The 21200-nt window shown below is 34.4% G+C and overlaps 1 protein-coding gene across 6 annotated transcripts in view; it reads left to right on the top strand.

Annotated features, from left to right (window-relative positions):
* LOC132557746 (kin of IRRE-like protein 1) overlaps positions 1–21200 on the top strand; it is a 115219-nt gene that overhangs the window by 53770 nt on the left and 40249 nt on the right. For all 6 annotated transcript variants that reach the window (XR_009554525.1, XM_060222271.1, XM_060222268.1 and 3 more), the window contains exon 3: positions 7749–7902. Coding sequence is in view for 5 of the 6 variants with exons in the window: in XM_060222271.1 (XP_060078254.1) it covers positions 7821–7902 (82 nt within the window). In the remaining variant the exon portion in view is untranslated. The remainder of the gene's footprint in view (positions 1–7748; positions 7903–21200) is intronic.

Raw genomic sequence — 21200 nt, 5'->3', positions numbered from 1 at the left:
ACAGAGTTGATGAAGGGACAATGTCTACTGCCTGAGATGATACTTAGACAGTTACAGAGTTGATGAAGGGACAATGTCTACTGCCTGAGATGATACTTGGACAGTTACAGAGTTGATGAAGGGACAATGTCTATTGCCTGAGATGATACTTGGACAGTTACAGAGTTGATGAAGGGACAATGTCTATTGCCTGAGATGATACTTGGACAGTTACAGAGTTGATGAAGGGACAATGTCTACTGCCTGAGATGATACTTGGATAGTTACAGAGTTGATGAAGGGACAATGTCTTTTGCCTGAGATGATACTGGGATAGTTACAGAGTTGATGAAGGGACAATGTCTACTGCCTGAGATGATACTGGGATAGTTACAGAGTTGATGAAGGGACAATGTCTACTGCCTGAGATAATACTTTGATAGTTACAGAGTTGATAAAGGGACAATGTCTATTGCCAGAGATGATACTTGGATAGTTACAGAGTTGATGAAGGGACAATGTCTATTGCCTGAGATGATACTTAGACAGTTACAGAGTTGATGAAGGGACAATGTCTTTTGCCAGAGATGATACTTGGATAGTTACAGAGTTGATGAAGGGACAATGTCTATTGCCTGAGATGATACTTGAATAAAGAGGCATTATACATCAGCTATATTGTCCTGACAATATTCTATTGTTCTGGAATGGATGTTTTTTTATGTGTACAAGCACATGTATTTAGATTTTTTCTAAAAATAATGTCACTGTTTTTTATACTGGTTATGCTTTACTGCTGGCTTGAAAAAAAAGAGAAACATTTTTAGTATAACCCATAGATCATTGCCTCTGTTACATAGTGTGTGTCATCAGTCACAAATGCTGGTGATTGACAGTGGTGCTGGGTGTAACTATATTGTGTTACTCCTGTTGTCTATGTCTGTCTCGAGTCGTTAGGTTTGATAGGGTAGAAGGCTAGGTGTATGCCCATGTGCCTTACATAACTACAAAGAAACGCCAACTCCTTGTTTTAGGTCACTCAGCATGCTTGTTATCTGTCTACAGGATTTATCACTAAACAATAAGTAGGTTATGTGATTGTCTCCCCTGCCATGAAGTTAATGTATCTCGGAAGTTTACTGTGGTAAGAGATTTGGATTATCACTTCTGCAGCAAAGTCTGCGGATGAAGTTCAGTGTTACCAAAGATTTATCACTTATATTAAGTGTGTTGAGAAATTTGGATTATCTCCCCTTATAAATAAAATTGTAAATAAAGGTCAAGGCTATCAAGAAGTTACTACCACACTTTATCTTTGTTGAGTGATTAAGATTATCTCCCCTTATATGTAAATTTATAATGAATCTTCAAAGCTATCAAGGACTCAGATTTTAACTATCTCCTTTGCAATGATATTTATTAATGGAGGACCAGGTTACCCTAATGGGGAAAACTTCAGCCTAACACCATGTGTATCTCAGTGGTAATAAAAAATGGGTAAGCATTTTACATTATATTGAAATAGAATTTCTTTACTACTGAACTGCAACTGGGTGGGCTTAATACCAGATAAATGTATGTTTACAATGTTTAAACACATTATACAATACAGATACTTTGATGGTGTTACTAGTGTGACAGCACTCTTCATGCACAATATCAATTAAGGAGAAAACAAATTTCCCATCAGTCCTAAAAGTACAGATACACTTATAACTCCCCCTGGTGCCAAACTCTGTCATCAATTTGTGAGGCTGCCGAAGAACTCATCATTTTAAGAAACATTATACATACATCTTCCTCATTCTTCATCAGATTACTTATCACTGTCATCTATTCATGGTGAAACTGATGCTTGTAGATGTAGATGTAAGAGATACAGATAGTAAGAATGTCATCTAATTAGCCCAGGTACACTTACAGTCCTGTTCAAGGTTACCAGAGGTCATTGCTCTCCTTTCTTTTCGGCAGTTTTTTCTCGTTTTGTACATGTGTATATGAAATATATGGAAACAATAGAAAAAGTGTTAAGAAATTGTTCGAGGAATTCAATAGCATTCAGCCGACCAAGATTATCCAATATCTAAAAATTTTGATGAAAGTTTTCTTTAACTGATCGATGTCTTAAAGCAAGATGCTAAGGCTGGATAAACACTATGAGTATTTGGCTATAGATACAATCAATCTTGCCTGAAAAGCTGTTCTATGTAACAGCCACTTGTCTGTTAAGGCTACCTAGCTGGCCATACCTGCCACGTGCTTGCAATACAATAAGTAACAATCAGACCTCTACGAAAAGGCCACCTGCCTATAAGGGCCACTTTACCTATTCCCTTTGGTGACCATTATAGATAGGTTTGACTGTATCACCTTTGTGTAGTACAATCAACTCTAAATGATAAAAGGTTGGTGTTCAAATTCTTGTTAAAATTCCTCGGTCTACGTTATTTGAAATAGGACATTTTTTGTATTTTAAAAATTAGATTACACCTTTTAGTGATATAAGATCTATTGGTTTGAATTCGTCTCTGTTGTTTTTTAATTTTTTCTGATGAAAAAGGAAAAATTAGTTTGTTTTATTCTCTCTATTTACCATTGACTTGTAAATGAAACTGTACTAGGCGACCTTTGTATGTACAGGTACATATCTATACTAAAATTTTTATTCTTATGTAAAAGCTATTCAAACTAAAAGCAATCTCATCTCCACACCGACATAAACTTTCAACAGAAAAACTTTTAACAGTAATGAAATCAAACTCTAATTAGACAACGCATGGAAAAACAAGCTTTTAATCTTCGTAGTAATTTTATTTTGAAATAAAACTTTCTAATTAAATGTAGCATGTTGTCATGTAAATGTAAACTCTTGCCTCCGTCTAGTGGATTTACAAGGTCCTGGTGGCATTTAGTGAAATAAACCTCACATAATAGAACATGCATTTCCTATACAGGTTGGTAACTAAGGAAGCAGGTGTTTCTATGCAGGCATGTGCATTATCGCTGGTGTTGCCATTATAGAGATGCGTCACCAAGTACCTCATTTTCGACTCCATAACTCTGCTAATTTTTTTTTCCGTCTCTCCTTGCGATGCACAAGCTCTTATGTAATTGGTGAGTTTTTAAGACTATTGCAAAGTTCTGATGATGATCGTCACGGCAACAATGTAAACTTGTTACCACGGAAACACTGAGGAGTGATTCATGTGTTTACTATGGCCAATGGTGTTCCAAAGACAATGATTGGAGAAGGATTGGTACTCAAGACAACACATTCCCTGTTAGTTTCTACACCAAGATAGATATAAAAGTACATGTGTTTATCTAAAGTTACTTAGTGGAGCAAATCATATATATATAGAATTACCCTCTGTATCCTGCAAAATGCCCATGCTTGGTAATAAGCCCACTCATATATATATATATTTACTGTCTAATCAGCAATGAATGCTTTTTTTAACTATAAGATACCAAACCCCCAGCTCAGAATCAGAGGTAATGTGCTGGTCCCCGGGCTTATTGCAGAATAAGTTATAAATTGGATATTTGTGTTTACCTATAAAGTTATTTTATGCTTCCTGAAAATTTTCAGTGGTATTCATAGTTGCCACTTTGCCTGTCCATCTATCTTTCTATCTGTCCTTTTGTATGTGCTGCAGAACTCTGCCCCCTTAGTTAAGCCAGGATCATGAAATTTGTATACATTGGTTATACTAAGACAATGTGCAGTGTACCGTAGCAAAGTCAGGACCCGTAACCTTCCAATTACAGAGTTAATAGCTTTTGTTCAAATTTCGTGTGTGGAGCATAACTTTGCTCTCATTTATACTAGGATAATGAAACTTGGTGTATATAGTGATACTAAGATGTTGTACAATGGTTAAAAGTCAGGGCCAACAACCATTTGATTTTGGAGTTAATGCCCTTTGTTTTAATTTTGTCTCTGGAACATAACTTGTTTGCATTTAAACTAGAAAATAATAAAACTTTGTGTATTTATTGATCATACTAAGACAATGTATATGAAAGTAAGGACTTGCAACCCCTTAATTACAGAAAAATTGCCCTTTGTTTAAATATTATTTAAAGTAAAATCATTTTTTGGGGAGAATTTATCAGTTGTTCTGATACTCTTGACTTGGGAAAGTTATGTATATTTTTTAGAAAACAAGTGGGAGAATTCTATTTGAATAAAATGGTCAGGAAACTGTTAAGAGTTGAGAAATGTCTTATACTACAAACAAAGTTGACCGTAAAGGAATCTTGAAGCAAAAATTAGTGAAACATTCAGATGTGGAGCATTTTGAATAGGAAAGTAAATGAAATTGGGATTAGTATGTAAAGCATGGTATGTCTAGATTAACAAGACTCAAATATGTGTCTGTGGTGAGGACCAAGTGTATTAACAGGGCTTAATACTGTGTTGAAATGGAATTTCAAGAACTGAATACAATTCACTAAAACACCATACAAGAACATTATAAAAATGTATACAAATTATACGAACAGAAGAGACTTGCTTTAAAAAGTTATAATTTTTTGAAAATCTGTTTGCTGTTACTTACAAATACAAAGTAGCATTTTATCTGTGAACTTGAACCTTTTTCAGCTGTAAATCAACCCAACAATTTTCTGGTTAGGCCCACTTAATGTGTAACCTGACTTAAACTGTGTTTTAAATTAAACAGAAATGTGTTAAAAGTTATGATATTGAAATATTTTCTTTCACACTCAGTGACGTAAAAAGTTCCAAACTTGCTCTACATGGCAACCTCTTAGCGTCAAGATAAATCATTTGAATTTCTTATTTATAATCCATTCAAATAACGTGTTTCTGTAACGATGTTTCATTTCTACATAGATTCCTTACATAACCTTACTGTACCCAAAACAAAGCTCACCATACACAGGCCTTTTGGTCGGAAAGCCATATGCGACTCCGATACAGATGTTGCAATTTTACAGATGATTGGAAAATTAATAAGAGGCCAACACAGGCATGTAAGAAGTTTGGACGTTGTAATTACTATGACGATGAATGTAAAACTAGTTTTTTGGCCTTTTACTTGATGAGGAGGAAAAAAAATTGGACGAATAAAAATGTTTTTGATTGTGCTTGGGACGTGGAGATCAAGTCTGAGCGGAAATGGTATTCTGAAAAACGAAATGTACTTGAAGGGAAATGTAATAGATTGTCATGAATGATGTGAAATTTACACATCAGGGCTTGGTGATCTGGCAGAAATCTATATTAAACTTGAAATAGGTGAATGAAATATACTGGCATGTTCTTGTTGACAGGAATGGAAAACAGTTGATGAGTTAGCTTCTGCTAAAAGTTCAGATTTCCTGATTAACAACTGCATGCCTTAGGAATGAGTGGAATTGAAAGTTTTTTAAAATAAAATATAGTTGTATATTATTTGGGAATGATTGTGATGAGTAAGCTTTTAAGAGGTACAATGCAGATTGTGTTAGGGAGTGGAGCATCACACCAGATGTAGGAGACATGTAAACAAAAGTTGTGACTAGGGGCGTACAGATATCGTAAAAACTTGTTCTAGGACAGAATTTCAACACAGCACTAAGGGCAAAGCTTTGTAAAATTTTGTGTGTTTAGGTCTAGTAATACTCAAAATGATGGCTTAAATTATACCGAAATCTTCATAATCGGTGTTTTTGGCTTACTGTTTGGTGCAGCCAGTACTGAAACACATTGTGGAATGAAAGTGAAATGTTTGCATGCCAGACCAAAAAGAGTGAAAGTTTGGTGTCCAGTTTAACTATGTCTGGTCAGTGTCAGAGCCCACACTAATTTGACGCTATGGTAATGAATTGACTGACTGTTTTGCCTATGGCTGGTTCCGATGGTCCAAATGACCACTAAACATGCCATCGGTTCTTTCTAATGGCAGAATTGTTTCATCATTCTAACAAGACTGTGTGGATAACAGTCAAAGAATGATTAGTTTTATTATTCAGCTTCGACAGTCTATTCTCACCTGTATGTGTGATTATTGGTGATTAAATCCGTCAGATGGTCCAGCAGCCATATTGTCTACTGTCTTAGTGCTTGAGAGAATTTTATAGTCATGATGACAGATACAAAACTGGTTTTACATAACATGGCTGATTGATCAGAATTGAACAATATAATGATGACTTTCTGGAGATACTTTAAGATTTCAAAGGAATGGTGATTACAGATAATGTTGGGTATTTCTAATTGAAATTGCAAAGGACAAAAAAAAAAAAAAAAAAACAGCATAAACATCACAGATTTCTTAAAAATTCATTTTTAATAGTTTTAGCAAAATCCTGACTTTGAAAATGTTAATGTAAAAACTTATGTATATCATTTTAAAAATTTGACTGTAGAGAAATTCACTTTAAATATTCTCACAAAGTCTAAGAAAGCTGTTTGTGGATATTGGAAATTATTTTTTTTCTCCAAATGTTCAGTTTATTAATCTTCTTTTTAGAAATAATAAGATGGCTTTGAATTTTTTGAAAAAAATGAAATATTTTTGAAAAAAATGAAATCCTTAGTCTACATTTCATACATGTTCATACGCTCTCAAGAGTATTAAATAAACTATTAATTAGATTTGCTGAAATATGATTATACACATCATATTTGAATCGTGGCAATAGTTCTTCAATAGTCTGTTGATAGACCAGAATGCTCCACCAGGTCAAAGGTCAGAAAAAGACATTAAAAGATATTGAATTATCTTCCTTGATTTGATATAAAAATTCCTGAAAGATGATAAAATCACAGAGGCTTGGTTAAATGTCTAGATGTTGGAGGCCATTAAAGGTTATAAAATCCTGTACGGCTGAGTTGTCTCCCTTGATCATAAAAGATCTGGTCTGGTAGTTACCGAAACAATCTCTATGGCTGACCAACTGTCTGCAGCAACGTGGAATAAAAACACATTTATTGATAAGCATATCTTCTCACAGGAGATTTCTCTTTAAATGTCATTCAAGTAAGTGAACGAAAAAATCTCGGAACAAAAATCAAAAAGGCATTATCCTGCGTTTTATGTCTTTTTTATTTATGTGGCTATTTTGGTACAATTTTTAGGATAATTTAGAAATAAGAGAATTGAGAAGGTCAGATATTACAATGTTTATGGTTATCGTTTTATCATGCAAGTTTAACTCTCTATCTGATGGGCAAATATACACTTTGATGTTTGTCTCATTCCAAATCTTGTTGGCTAAACACAGCCTTTCCTGTCTACGGAGTTATCCTGGGAAGATATAAATCTTTTTTTTATTTAATTTCTCTCCGAGACTTATGCTGATCTTGGGATTTTTTTTTGTCTGAGATTTAGATGGTTCAAAATTTCAGACTTTAACTTCTGTTTGTTACCGTTGTTTCTCAGTGGTGAATGAAGGTGTAGTTGATGGGTTAGTCAAGGTAACTTTGATGAAAATCAAAATTTATTTCAAACTGATTTATAAAACATATAATTTAATATAAGTGTAAATATCTAACCAAAACATTTCTGTGAAATTTTCATGAAAAAAAAATCAATAAAAACAAATAGATTTATCTGCTTATAAATATATTTATATTTACATACATGAAAACATGTTTATTAAGTCATGTAAACATATCAGATCTGGTCTTGTTGGTGTGTAATAGCTTTTCCTTGTCAATGTGTTTATTCATAAAATTTAGTTAAATGCTCTATATTTGTCTGATGTTAAATTTTTAAAACTTTGTTAATCTCTGTGTATTTTTGGTGTATTTTCAGGTGAACAAGTCTAACTGGATTTAGTGAACAGAATATTTTGTGAAGTTTTAAGTGATATCTGTATAAAAAGTGATGGAATCTTATAGAAGTTGGCAGAAGATGTTTGTCCAGAGCTGGCTGTACTTGTCAGTCTCACTCCTCATCATCGCTAGAGGTAAGTCTGTTTTAACTTGCTTTTATATTAAAAGAGACAGCCCAGATCCAGGGTCCATGATATCAGCCCTGATCCAAGGGCCATGATATAAGCCCTGACCCAGAGGCTATGATATAGGCCCTGACCCAGAGGCCATGATATAGGCCCTGATCCAGAGGCCATGATATAGGCCCTGGATATAGGCCCTGACCCAGAGGCCATGATATAGGCCCTGATCCAGAGGCCATGATATAGGCCCTGAACAGGGGCCATGATATAGGCCCTGACCCAGAGGCCATGATATAGGCCCTGAACAGGGGCCATGATATAGGCCCTGACCCAGAGGTCATGATATAGGCCCTGATCCAGAGGCCATGATATAGGCCCTGAACAGGGGCCATGATATCAGCCCTGATCTAGGGGCCATGATATAGGCCCTGATCCAGGGGCTATGATATCAAGAGTGCATTTTTGACTTTCTGTATTGGTTATCCATGAAATTTATATCACTTTCTTTAAACAAACACCTGTCTAATAAAGACCATGAACACCATTTGATTACAAACACCTGTCTATAAAGACCACCCCCTAAATTACATGCACCTGTCTGTTAAGGTCACTCCTAAATCATACTCTCGTTTTTAAAGGCTAATTCTAAATTACAAACATCTGTCTATAAAGGTCACCTCTATATTACATGCACCTGTCTATAAACTCAACTCTTGGCCTCTTGATTAAGTTTGCAATGTTATACAATTGAGTCTTTGCACCTCTATATAAAGGTCATTTGCCTATATAGACCACTTTTCTCAGGTCCTGTGAGTGACCTTTATTGACAGGTTTAGCTGTATAATGTTTATGAAATACTGCAGTGTTTGACGGAGGTTGGCAATCAAGGCATGTTATGTTAGGAAAATTTGATTCAAAACTCATAATTTAAAACAAAATCTCCTGGTTAATCTCTGACTTTAAATTCCTTCATTTCCTTTTTGAGAACAAGACATGTATAGGACTGTGCTTAGTCTACAGATAGAAATCTGTGAGAAAGTGAGGGGTTGAGTTTGTAAATGGCTTCTTTACCAAGCTTATAAATGAAGGTGATCTGATCATAAAAACACTTGTCACACAGGTGCAAGTGTACATGCATGTATATGTGACATAAGACTCTCACTAACCATGATTCTGCTGTGTTTAATACATAAAAAAGCTCTGGGAATCTTATTTTATCGTTAAAACTTAGTAGGAGGGTGTCATATGATACCTATATATAATATAGGTCAATGTAGTGATTGTGTTAGGGGTTACAGGTGTGATTCAGGGGTCAGGGGTGAAGGTAGGGTTTAGTAGTAGGGACAGTCAATGTCAGAGTAGAGTCAGTTTAAGAGGACTGAAACAGTTAGGGGTTAAGTAGGGTAAATATCTGGTCTAATAAAGTGCTTTTGAGGACTGTGTGTTGAAATGTATTTATTTTCTCACTGACTTGGAGCTGTGAAAGTTCTGGAAAAGTTGAAAAGCTATATTGTTGACCTAATTCACAGACACACATGGCTAGGAGAAGGTTGATTATCCTACAGGGACCATGTATCCTTGCTGAAGGAGTCAGAAGTGATTAGTATCTTTATCTATAAAGGGTCAGTTGTCCGTGTTTTTATGAGAATTTTTATTGACAAGTTGTAGTATTTAGAGTTGTTCTGTTAATATGTTAAATGGACATCTAAGAGATGGAGACTTAGTTAAAGGTTTAGGAGGGCTGGGTTGGTAGATCTGTGGATTGTTGGTGGATTTGTGGATTGTTGGTGGAACTGTGGATTGTTGATGGATTTGTGGATTCAGTTGATACAATGTTCCAATCTACAAAGCAGGAGATATGATTCTGTCTGACATATAAAAGGATACATTTCAGAAAACTACAGCTGACCTTTCTGACCTTTAGAGTTGACCTTTATGACCTCTACATAAGATATTTCAATAAGATATTATGATTGTAGCTGATGTTAACTATCGCTTCCATAGCAACCCATGAAGTTATCATATATAGGGATCATCATGCAGACTGGTCAAATCACAATTTTTATCAATAAACATCACCAAACATTGTTAACCATCACCAAACATTGTTAAACATCACCAAACATTGTTAAACATCACCAAATAATGTTAGACATAACCAAATATTGCTAAACATCATGAAATATTGTTAAACATCATCAAATATTGTTAAACATCATAAAATAGTTAAACATCATCAAACATTGTTAAACATTGTTAAACATCACCAAATATTGTTAAACATCACCAAATATTGTTAAACATCATCAAATATTGTTAAACACCATCAAACATTGTTAAACATCACCAAATATTGTTAAAACATCACCAAATATTGTTACATATCACCAAACATTGGTAAACATCACCAAACATTGGTAATATCACCGAATTTTATTAAACATTACCAAACATTGTGAAATATTGTTAAACATCACCAAACATTGTGAAACATCACCAAATATTGTTAAACATCACCAAACATTGTTAAACATCACCAAACATTGTGAAAAATTGTTAGACATCATCACAAAACATGTTTCAATATCACTTGACTTTGTTAAAGAATGCAATATTTTGTTAACTCCACAAAAAAGTACCTACAGAATCAACTTCAAAGAATGAAATTTCAACCATCAGGAAAGAGTTTGTGGAATGGAAACCAACAGATTTATTTTCCAGAATGATATTCAAGATCGCCTTTTTTATGCATATCGTATTCATGGTGATTTCGAAAATGGTACAAAAACGAAGGTTTGGTATGTGTTAACTTGCACACAAGGGAATAATTTTGAGCATGTCAGCTGGTTGTGAAAGAAATGGACTAAGTGGCCCAAGATGGTGGATCTGTTGAGGGTTTGAACATTAAAGCTGACTTAATACATAACCTCCCATACTGTGATCCACTGGAGATTGGCTTTACCAAGGGTGCATGTTGTATGAGACAACACGTGCTGTAAAACGAGACAAGTTACATGTGCAGTTGTCAAGTACCGTCATTTGTAATGTGTCTGCTAGACAGAAGTGTGGAACATATGTATATATGTAGAGCCTTATGCCAGGTGATTTAGAAAACATTTGATAATGAAAAAATGTTTGTTATTGTGAAGGGGATTGTAAAAATAACCTTGTCATACTCTAAATTCATCTATATTTTTTTATTTCTTTTTTTACTTAGGTTTTGTATATTACTTGTTTTTCTGCATCTTGAAAAGTTAATGTCACATGACTTGAGCGGTGTTAGGAGGTTACTGTTAAGGAATTTCTATAAAGCATGATAGAATTTCTCATGAGCTGATTATGGCCAATCCCCGAAATTCACTGGGTGAAAAAATTATACATAAAATCCTAAAAAAATCAAACCTTGTTCCACATTTATTGTGAAGTGATTTCAGATAAAAATATCAATTAAAATTTTCATCTATTGAAATTAAACTGATTCTTAAAGTTAGTAAATGAAAAGTAATCACCTTTCATTTATTGTGACAAGGTAGGAACAAAATTTCGGAGAGTCAAGTGTAAGATTCTGTTTATCACATAACTCACATTTACTATGAATAGACATTGACAATAGACAGCTATAGTGTACGTTGCAGTGTTTATGACATCAAATTGATAGCTGTGTCATAAAGTATTCATGATATAGATAATGATGCAATAACATTGTAAAGCAAACAAGATGATAAAATTGAAATAATTAATCTATTTTGCTAATGCTTACGTGAAGTTTACTTATCAATTTGTAATGTGTTGGAAAGTAATTGTCTAAAACTGTTAAATTGAAGAAGTTGAATGTACAGCACAAAGTACTTTAAAGAGTCCTGATGTTTCTCAGGACCATGCTGGAAATCTGGACACATCTCCACATAAATGTAATGACGTTTCATGGGGCCTTTGTCTGCACCCGATGGTGATGGACAGTGAGGTTTATTGCCAAAGCTACAATGTAAGTGGCCTACAGTGCAGACTTTCCAATCTAGATACACGGTAACACATACTTTTGTCTCAAAAGTCCAAAGTTTCTAAGTGTATAGCGACCATTCATCTCCCTGGTCAGAGTTCGTCTTCGTACATTTCAAGAGTCGTGAAGACATGAACAGTGTCCCAGGTGTGAATTAATTGATGGCTGTACATAGAGTAACAGACTTGATTCAAGAGTCTCTGTGATTAGATGTAGAAAAGTTGCACCGACAGAGTGTTGTTAACATACATCTATTACAAGAATATTGAAGAGTTGGAACATCTGTATCCTATATCTTTATAGAGATAACCTCATTTGTTACAAGTGTCTTCAACACAAGTAGAATACTTATTGCAAGGGTTCATTGCATTGTAAGCTTGTGTGGCTAAGTGTAGAAAAGGTTAAAAAAATTATGACAAGACTCCTATGACAAAGGCACAAAAGGTGATATTATGTAGTTAATAGAATTGGTAGAATGAAAGAGTTTTTGGGACCAGGAGTCAGCCTTAACATTCCAGTGCTGTTGATGGTTGCCACCTTGGGAATATTTCATCATGAATCTGTCACTATGGCGATACAGAGACCACCAGCACAGATAGATAATTGATATGATATTCTCTTGTACAAACTGCACGTCTTTGATGATCAGGGAAACTCGCACCTTAGCTAATTAAGCTGGGTAATTCGTAGCTCTTGTAGAACATTCACCTATCTTAATTTTATGGTTGATCATGTTTTGATGATGTCTTGTCAGAGGAGATATGTGTTGCAAAGTGATTGCAGACGTCATGCATGACTGCACATGACTTGTTGTAGCAGATGCATGCTTCTTGTTTTTATGCACGAGGGGGAACAGAAACATTATATTCTCCGTGACGATTTAATGGCCGTCTAGCGACCACATGTTATGCAATCATAACTACAATGAAACGTATAGCTGTTGGAAGTAAGGTATGCAGTTCCACGACAAATAACTTAAACAAATATGAGAGGATACTGTTCCAAACCTTTCTCTCATGGAAACACATTCTCTAATGTTCATACAACAGAAACAATCCCCAATGTGGAATGCATGTCTGGCTTGGATTTGAAAATGATTCAGACGGGTGTGGACTTGTGGTGTTCGCCATCTCTATCCAGTCACATCAACAGAGTGACTCAAATTAGAGTTAACATTGACCTTGTCCAAGGACACAACTGGTACAACAGCACAGAATCCTTGTTCACTGAGCAACATTTGGTGACAAAGATCCAGTTTGTGTTACTCAAGAAGCTGAGCTCAAGGACTGTCATGTCCTGTTCTGTTTGTGAACTAATGACAAGATACTTAATCTTATTGACTCTGGATAGCATGGGAAGGGCCTTCTGTATTTTGTTCACTGAGTTTGCCACCAGCTGCTATAAGGAGATCCAGGCTCAAAATGACCTTGGCTGTTGATTGGATGAAAAACAAACAGCCAACAAAGCTACAAACCAGACATCACTCACAAACCTTCATTGTTTTAGTAATTTTCATTGAAGTTGACATATATTAAGGTATATGTAAAGATTCTTGATAAAATCATGTTTCAATTTCAAGGTCATTGTTTCTATTTATAGAAAATTGTTTAATTTGTTAAGAAGCGGAGTCATTCACGTATCACATATTGATGTTCAGGATTTTCTATGAAGGAATACACAGTTTAAAGTATCAACAATTCCAACAAACATGGCAGACTCTTTAATATTAAGTTCAATGAAACCAAATTTTCTAAAACAAATTTGTCAGTTTTTAACTTCTTGCTGAATTTAAATTCACTTTTCCATGTTTAAATTTTGACATTAAGACATATTTTTTTTAAAACATTGTATGTTGTCAGGTAAATTATTCTGTGCATCTTGTACCTGTGTAGTATTACAAGGTATTAAAGTATGTATTATAAATGATTATTGAAGAGGAAATGTTATTGAAGAACTTTAAAATCTGACAGTCTGAATCTTTTTTAAGTCTACAGGAAATTAAAAATGCCATTAGGAAATCATGTTCTGCAGGTTGGAAATTAGATCCACAATTTTTTGGGGGTATTTTTGTCTAATACTTAGGGTGTAATTTGTTTTCATTAAAAAAAAATGTAGTCTAAGGTTATAAAAGTTCATTCAAAATACAAAATTATAACAGTATTGTGGTAAAGCAGTTCTGTCCTTACACTGGTTGGTAATTTAACATTGCATGTTGTGTTATACGTCTGTTAAAGATTTTGACATTTTGTGGTATGGCGTGGTACATCCGTTTGTCATAGCTTTTATTTGTCTGAAGATCTACTTTTTCACCAACTATTTTTCTGACTGTTTGAGATTATTCACCATAACATGAAGCTGTGTTTTCCTAAACTGCAGTTTGATTTGACGATATTTGGAGTTATTGCCCTTTGTTGTTTTCCATAATGTGTATCTTGTTGCTCTTTGGAATTACTTGTTATGTTCCCTTTTAAGAAACAACATTCAATTATCTTTTTTGTAGAATTTGTAATAACCTTGTGCAAACATAAATTAGGCTCCCAAAATATATTATTTTATGACAAGTACATATGAAACTAATTTTATAACATTAGATGTCAAGGCTGGAAAATGAGTCTTCTAAGACTTATTTCATAAAATCTCATGTATAATTAACAATCATTTAAGGTCCTATATTTAGGAAATTAGTTAAATCTTTGTTATGGTCTGCATAGAAACACTGAGGTAGAGATCAAGTTTAATGTGAAAAAATTTCTAACTGTAAGGATATCTGCCACATATGCCTTTTTTACGTCAGAGCTTAGAAATCACAACCTAGCAGGCATCACAGTGAAAATGGTGCTGTTATCCACTAAGCCACCTGACCACCCAACACTTGAGTCACATATTGTAGGTTGTAAAGCCTATTACTGTTAGACATGGAGATGAAATCTATATCAGTATACATTTATAAGGAATGTTGAATTATCAGCGCAAGATACAGAAATATGTGGTAGTAAATAATGATACCTTCGTCAATTACCACATATCAGATGAACGGAAAATTTTCACTATCACTTTAAATCAAACCAGAAGTGGGGCGGTTTAACACTGGGCAGGTAAAATGTCCGAATAAATCCCCATATCTCCAGGAAAATTGCTAAAATGAACCCCAAATTCAATTTAAATGTTGTATATATTTTCTGCCTAGATGCAAAGCAAGACACTAACTCAAACACAAGATTCCTTAAGGACATAAATCTGAAAACATCTTTATAAATCACCCAATGTATTTTGTAAATTTCTGGAATTACCGAATCACGGCACGTCTTATCATTGTATGTATTTGCTTAAACCATGTTAAAAATTTACCGAATATTTGAAACGAGGAGAATGATGAAACGGGTGTAAAAACAATACTGAAGACTATCAAATTCTCAATCAACTCCGATAACCTTGGAATCAAATTTCAAGCTGTCTCCATAAATTACTATTCTTCCCGCAGGAATGGGCAAAAACCTGACAATTTGAACAAATATTCCCTTCCTTATATACAGAAATCGTATGGGTATGCAAATAGCAGTGATAAGGATGGGTATCAAATCGCAAATCAGTTTAGTACGGCCTTGAATATAGATCACTACCTTCTTCATTAAAAACCAATTATTTTTTGAATATTTAAAAAGTTCAAAAGATAAACCTTCAGGTTACACAAAAGGGAATACGAAATTATGAGAGTGTCTTATATATATAAGTATTTTTTTGGTTGAAATGTGTATGAAAATTGAGCCAATTACACCAAACGAGCTGTTATATATCATCATGCACATGTGATCTGCCCCAGGGAGATGTTTGAGAACGGTGTTTTTAATTGCGACTACATCATCATTAGTGAAGAGAAAAGCAGTGTTATTAACACGATGTTTTCTCTGGGCCCAGCCATTAGCAGGGGATATAGTTGGAAATTAAAACGAAGTAAGATTTATGACCAAAAGAAAGGTTGATAAGTTTCCTATTTCTGAGAAATCTTGATGGGAAACTAAAGGATTTTTAGCTTTTAGACCTACAGATTTTTTGGTTTGTTGTTAGATTTTCTTCAGAACAATTATGTAGGTTTGGTGGTGACATTTAAACATACTAAATTACAAACTCATCAGATGATTAGAAATATACCAAAAAACAATTTCTTTTCGTGATTTCTGCTGCACAACAAATTTGCGATGATTTGCTTTTTTTTATAATCACTAAGTATCATTCCTGTCTTAACTTGCAACAATGGATAATTTGAAATTGGTTGTGATCACCAATTTTTTTAAAATAAATTTGATACAAAGAAAAGTTGGTTCAAAGTATGCCTTACTGCCTGCAGAAAAGCAACAATGCCAAACATATTCCAGCCAAACACTTTCTCCATTTTCAAAACTTGTTGTACCTTCAAAAGTTTTCTTCCACCATCTTTACAGGCACTGTCTCTGTTCTTCCATTCCACAGTATTGTTTCCTTCCTACCATCAAATTTCCTCCATTCTTCACATTTGTCTACAACAATACAAGATTATTATGCCTTGTGTAATATCAAATCACCTTATCTTGAAGGTTTGAATTTTGCGGGGTTTTTTTTCAAAGAATTACAATCATGTTGAAATCTTGTGGATTTTATGAGTTAATGATAAAAAGAAATTCAGTTTTAAAAATGAATAAAAAATTCAACAATGTAATATTTCAAGTAAATAGGAATGCATAGATTAAGAGTTCAAATGAAATGTTTGAAAAAAAAAAAACCACAAAAAATTAATATTTTGCAGTATGCCAAGTAAGCATTTTTATTGGGCTAATCAGCTGTTGATTTGTACTTGTTGTCAAGGAGGAAAAGGGAATTGTTGATTTCTTGTTTTGTAGATTGTGTTTGCTGTTGTATATTTGTTTGGAACCCTAATCATGTAGTCACTGGTGAATCGCTGGTGCCATTGTTGGCAGACAGATCATAATTCTGATAATGGTCTGATTTCATTTATCCTTGATAAATATGACTTAGGACTGGTATTTCATTATAGCTATGGCACTGACATAGATACACAAACATACATATGAAAAAAACACAAACTCAGATGAAGAATTCTGTATCACGGATTGATCGGCATTCTCCAGCAGTTTTCATTGCACAAACGCCCACTTTTTACCGTAATCATTTGTCTCTATCTGATGGCAAAGTTAACTCCGATGCAATTTACTAATTCCTAGTAAACAGTACAAAAGTCTTATCCTGTGTCTATCTAGGCTAAGTCTATATGCCTAAATTTCCTAATTCCTGTGTTATGTATTTTTGGCTCATTATATACCATTATATCACACACCAAATGTATTTTCCTGCAAGGCTTTCCCAATCATCTGGAGTCTTTTTCTCTATAAACTCAGACTTAGCATTAACTACTGTCTCCTCCATGCATGTCTTTCAGCTTATTGTCATCGTTAACGAGCCTCCATTGGCAGTTAATAAATGACTGGTTTATACCCGTTACCTAACTATGATAACTGATGTGAAATTGACCTATGATACTGGAGCAGAGGTATTTGCAAACAATTTTCAGGATCAATTACCAAAATATGTTTAAAGTATAAAAAAGATATTTGATGTTTAAGATTCAGCTTGCTGATTTGGAGCATTTGCACCAAAATTTTGTTTTCATTTTTAATTTTTTCTGCACTTAAAATGCTAGCAGAGTCTAACTTGTAATTGTACTTTAGACTGTTATCAATCACGGCCTTTTTATTCCCCGATTCTTATATATACAAATATAAAACATGGTGCATGTCCCCAGTTCCTGTGAGCGGTAAAGACCCAGACAACATGTACAAATGATCGGCCTCCCGCTGTGTCTCTAACTAACTCCAAGGGGGTACTCTAATGTAACAGTACTGACACAAACAGTTTCACTGGGGTTATGGGAAAATTTTTTTTTTTTACTTTTTCTGTTTTGACTCCATAGAATTTGTCACATACAACTGGTTCTTCAGAATTTGCAGCAGAAAGCTAGACTGTCTGAAAATGTAGAGTTTTTGCATCCTGGCTCTCAAAATTTTGAAGTTTCCCATAACTCCCACAAATTTACCTCCAAAAATTAGTGTACGGAAATGTGAATTTCTGCATGCCTGTTGTCAATTTCAGCGATGCATGTGCCCTAATTATTGAATTGTCAGGGGTTAGGAGTTTGTATATATATTTTTTGATAGTTTATGTCTGCAGAAGAGGAAAGCAGTGTGGAAGTACTTGATGCCATCTGCTTGTATAACTAGGTCCAGATCACTCCTTTAGTGTTGGTCTGATTCTTTTTTTTTTTAAACCAACAGATATAATTTTTCCACTCTGTAGTTTGAGTTATTTCTGTTTTGTTCGTTTTATTGGAGTTATTGCCCTTTGTTAATCTTGTCTTAAAGTTGTCATACAAATTTGGTTAAACTCTTCCCAAATACATTCTGTGCAATCACACTTTGAAATTGTACACATGTGTTAAGATATATCTGTTTATTTATTGCAAACTGTATTTTTTTCTTTTCTACTTCTATTAGTAATCAGAATCACTTAAGTATGAAATTGATAATATCATATCAAGTGTTATTTTACCTGAATACCACAAATTCTTTATATCTGTGATTTTTAGCTCACATGGTCCTGATGCCAAAAAGCATCGTCTGTTGTCCATCAACATTTTCTTAAACTCGCTACTGTAGTCATAAATCCAGCATTGATTTTGATCTGTTTGATCTAAGTATTCTTGGGTTAAGAGGAATCGGATTTTATAAACAGTGGGCCTGGCTCCCCTTTCGTAAAAGGTTTGAGGCCCAAAAGGTGAAAGTAGCAAATTGTTTAAAAGCATTCATTTTTATTACGACTTATTATTATTATTATTATAATGATTCAATTTTGTCCATGTGTGGTCTGATGCATCCTTTGGTAATAGCAGGTCAATTTTGTTGAAACCATTCGTTGGGCAGCAGGGCATTCAGTTAAGATGAAGGAATTTAAGTGACCAGTGGAGAGATACAAGCCATATGGGCCTCTTGTTATTGAAAAATGTTGGGTACCAATAGTTAAACAGTAGCATACAATTTTATACATGGCTGCCGTGAGGCCATTTTGAGGCCATTGTGAGGGCAGGTTTGCTGGGTCAAAAGAATGTAACCAAAGTGAACAAGGCAGAAAGAGATATGATTGATATTGACCCTTTAGTATATTTAAACATCAAACTTGAAAATATTGATTTTCAAGCATAAACAATCAATTGATACATGAGAAACATTTGGTTCAAGGTTGGGATAAAAACGCCTCCATGTTCCAGGAAACCATGAAATATTAACAAACATTCTGGAACAATACCACCATAATTTTTTTTTTCATCAAGATGTGTATTCCTTGCGGACATTAAGTTGTAAGTATATTTAGATCTCTTCCAGGATGCTGACCAATAGTATAAGTAAACACTTTCAGACAGTTCACCTCAGCTTGACAAAAATAATATAGGAAAAATGGTTAAATTTCAAATGTATGCTTACTAGAGGATAAGAATGAAAAAAGAAGTAATTTTTTTTTGTTTGTAAATCAAAATTGGTCTTATCAAATCTAATGTTTTGTCCGTTTTCCGTGATCCAATTATATTCTGGAGTTACTCATAGGAACATACACTTCTCACCTGTTATGTTATCAGAAGTTAACGACAGCTTCGCATGTATATTCTCAATCTTCAGTCCTGCCACCAATCTGACAACAAGGGGCAGTTATCCTTTCTGCTTGATAGCATTGTAGATTAAGTAAACATTTTGCAGTTTAAAACGGGAGGTGAGTGACTCCAAAGTGCATAGCTATGTAACATAAGAGATTTCCATGTCAAGGGGAGATAATCATTGTGAATTTAACTGAGAAACACTTGCAGATTTACAGATATGTATTGGAAGTCGTTAACATTACCATTGAAGTTGTTATTCACGTTTTTATATTTATCAAATTTATGATGCTGATTTCAATTCTTGAGCCAGTAGAGATAGCGGTGATCCATGAGAGATTGGATGTACTGTAACAGTGCAAGAGGAGAGGTCTTTTTTTCTTCCATCAGGGACTCCATATCACCATTAATCTATTTCTAGCGTATGCGAAGATAAAACAAATTTCAAAGGGAGATAATTTTTAATTAAATGATATATAAACTGAAGAGAAACTGAAATTATGCATTTATGATGTACAAATTGTACTAAAAAATGGTTACAAAACTGTAAATAATTATATGACCAGCTCTGTTCTAGATACATATTTCAAAACACATCATCAGTGCTCATTTGTCTCTTGGTCTAAGAAACAGATAAAATGTCACAAGAAGTCTGAATGATTCATTCTTCAGTGTAATTAAAGAAATTATCAAAAAATCTCCAATATATATAGAGTGTACTTAAATGTTCAGTCACATTATATAGGCTGAATATTACAATTAAAACTGCATCATACTGCTGTTTCTTTGCTAAGGAGTCAGTGACGTTTAAGGATTGTATAAAAGACACCCAAGTGAACTGCCAAATAAGACACAGTAGAGAAAAATAATGAATTCAACTGCATCATAGAGCTTTTCCTTTGTTCGAGGACTGGTCAGTTATACTTGAGAGGCGGATTGTACTTTGTCACACAAGTAAATAGCTTCTTTCAATAAAATTTAAAAATTAGATACTGTAGAGCCAGATAATGAATGGCATCATACACTTGTTTCGTCATTTAAGGACTTTTCAGTGATGTTTAGGGCCTAAAACCTTGGAGGCGATCGAGGAAAGTCATATTGGACCGATACAAAGTGGAAAATATTGGTGCTGTACTGACTCCATAGTTCATTCAGTATGTTTATTTTGGACAGGAAATGATTTTAAAAGAGTGTGAAATATATGTATATTTTGAAATGTGTGCTACCATGTTCTTAAGTATTCCAACTTCCTGTTTACCTTGAAGAGTTCCAACATGAATTCAGAGTTCCCTTGTCAATGTGTATATGGTACTTGACACAAGGGTTGGTTACAGGTTGCAGCAGCACGGTACATGATGAAGCTGGAACAAATTCAAACAAAGAATTTCTGAAATCCAGAGACATTTGAATCATTGAGCTACCTAGTCTGTCCAAGTAAGGAACATCATTAGTCCCTTGTTACCAGTCCTTGGTGGTCCAATCCAAGTTACCAGTCCTTGGTGGTCCAATCCAAGTTACCGGTCCTTGGTGGTCCAATCCAAGTTACCAGTCCTTGGTGGTCCAATCCAAGTTACCTGTCCTTGGTGGCCTGGTCCAGGTTACCAGTCCTTGGTTGTC

The sequence above is a fragment of the Ylistrum balloti genome, unplaced genomic scaffold (assembly GCF_031769215.1).
Source record: "Ylistrum balloti isolate Yb309-2 unplaced genomic scaffold, AGI_CSIRO_Ybal_v1 Utg370714, whole genome shotgun sequence".
Lineage (NCBI taxonomy): Eukaryota > Metazoa > Mollusca > Bivalvia > Pectinida > Pectinidae > Ylistrum > Ylistrum balloti.
This window is presented reverse-complemented; position numbering and strand designations above follow the sequence as displayed.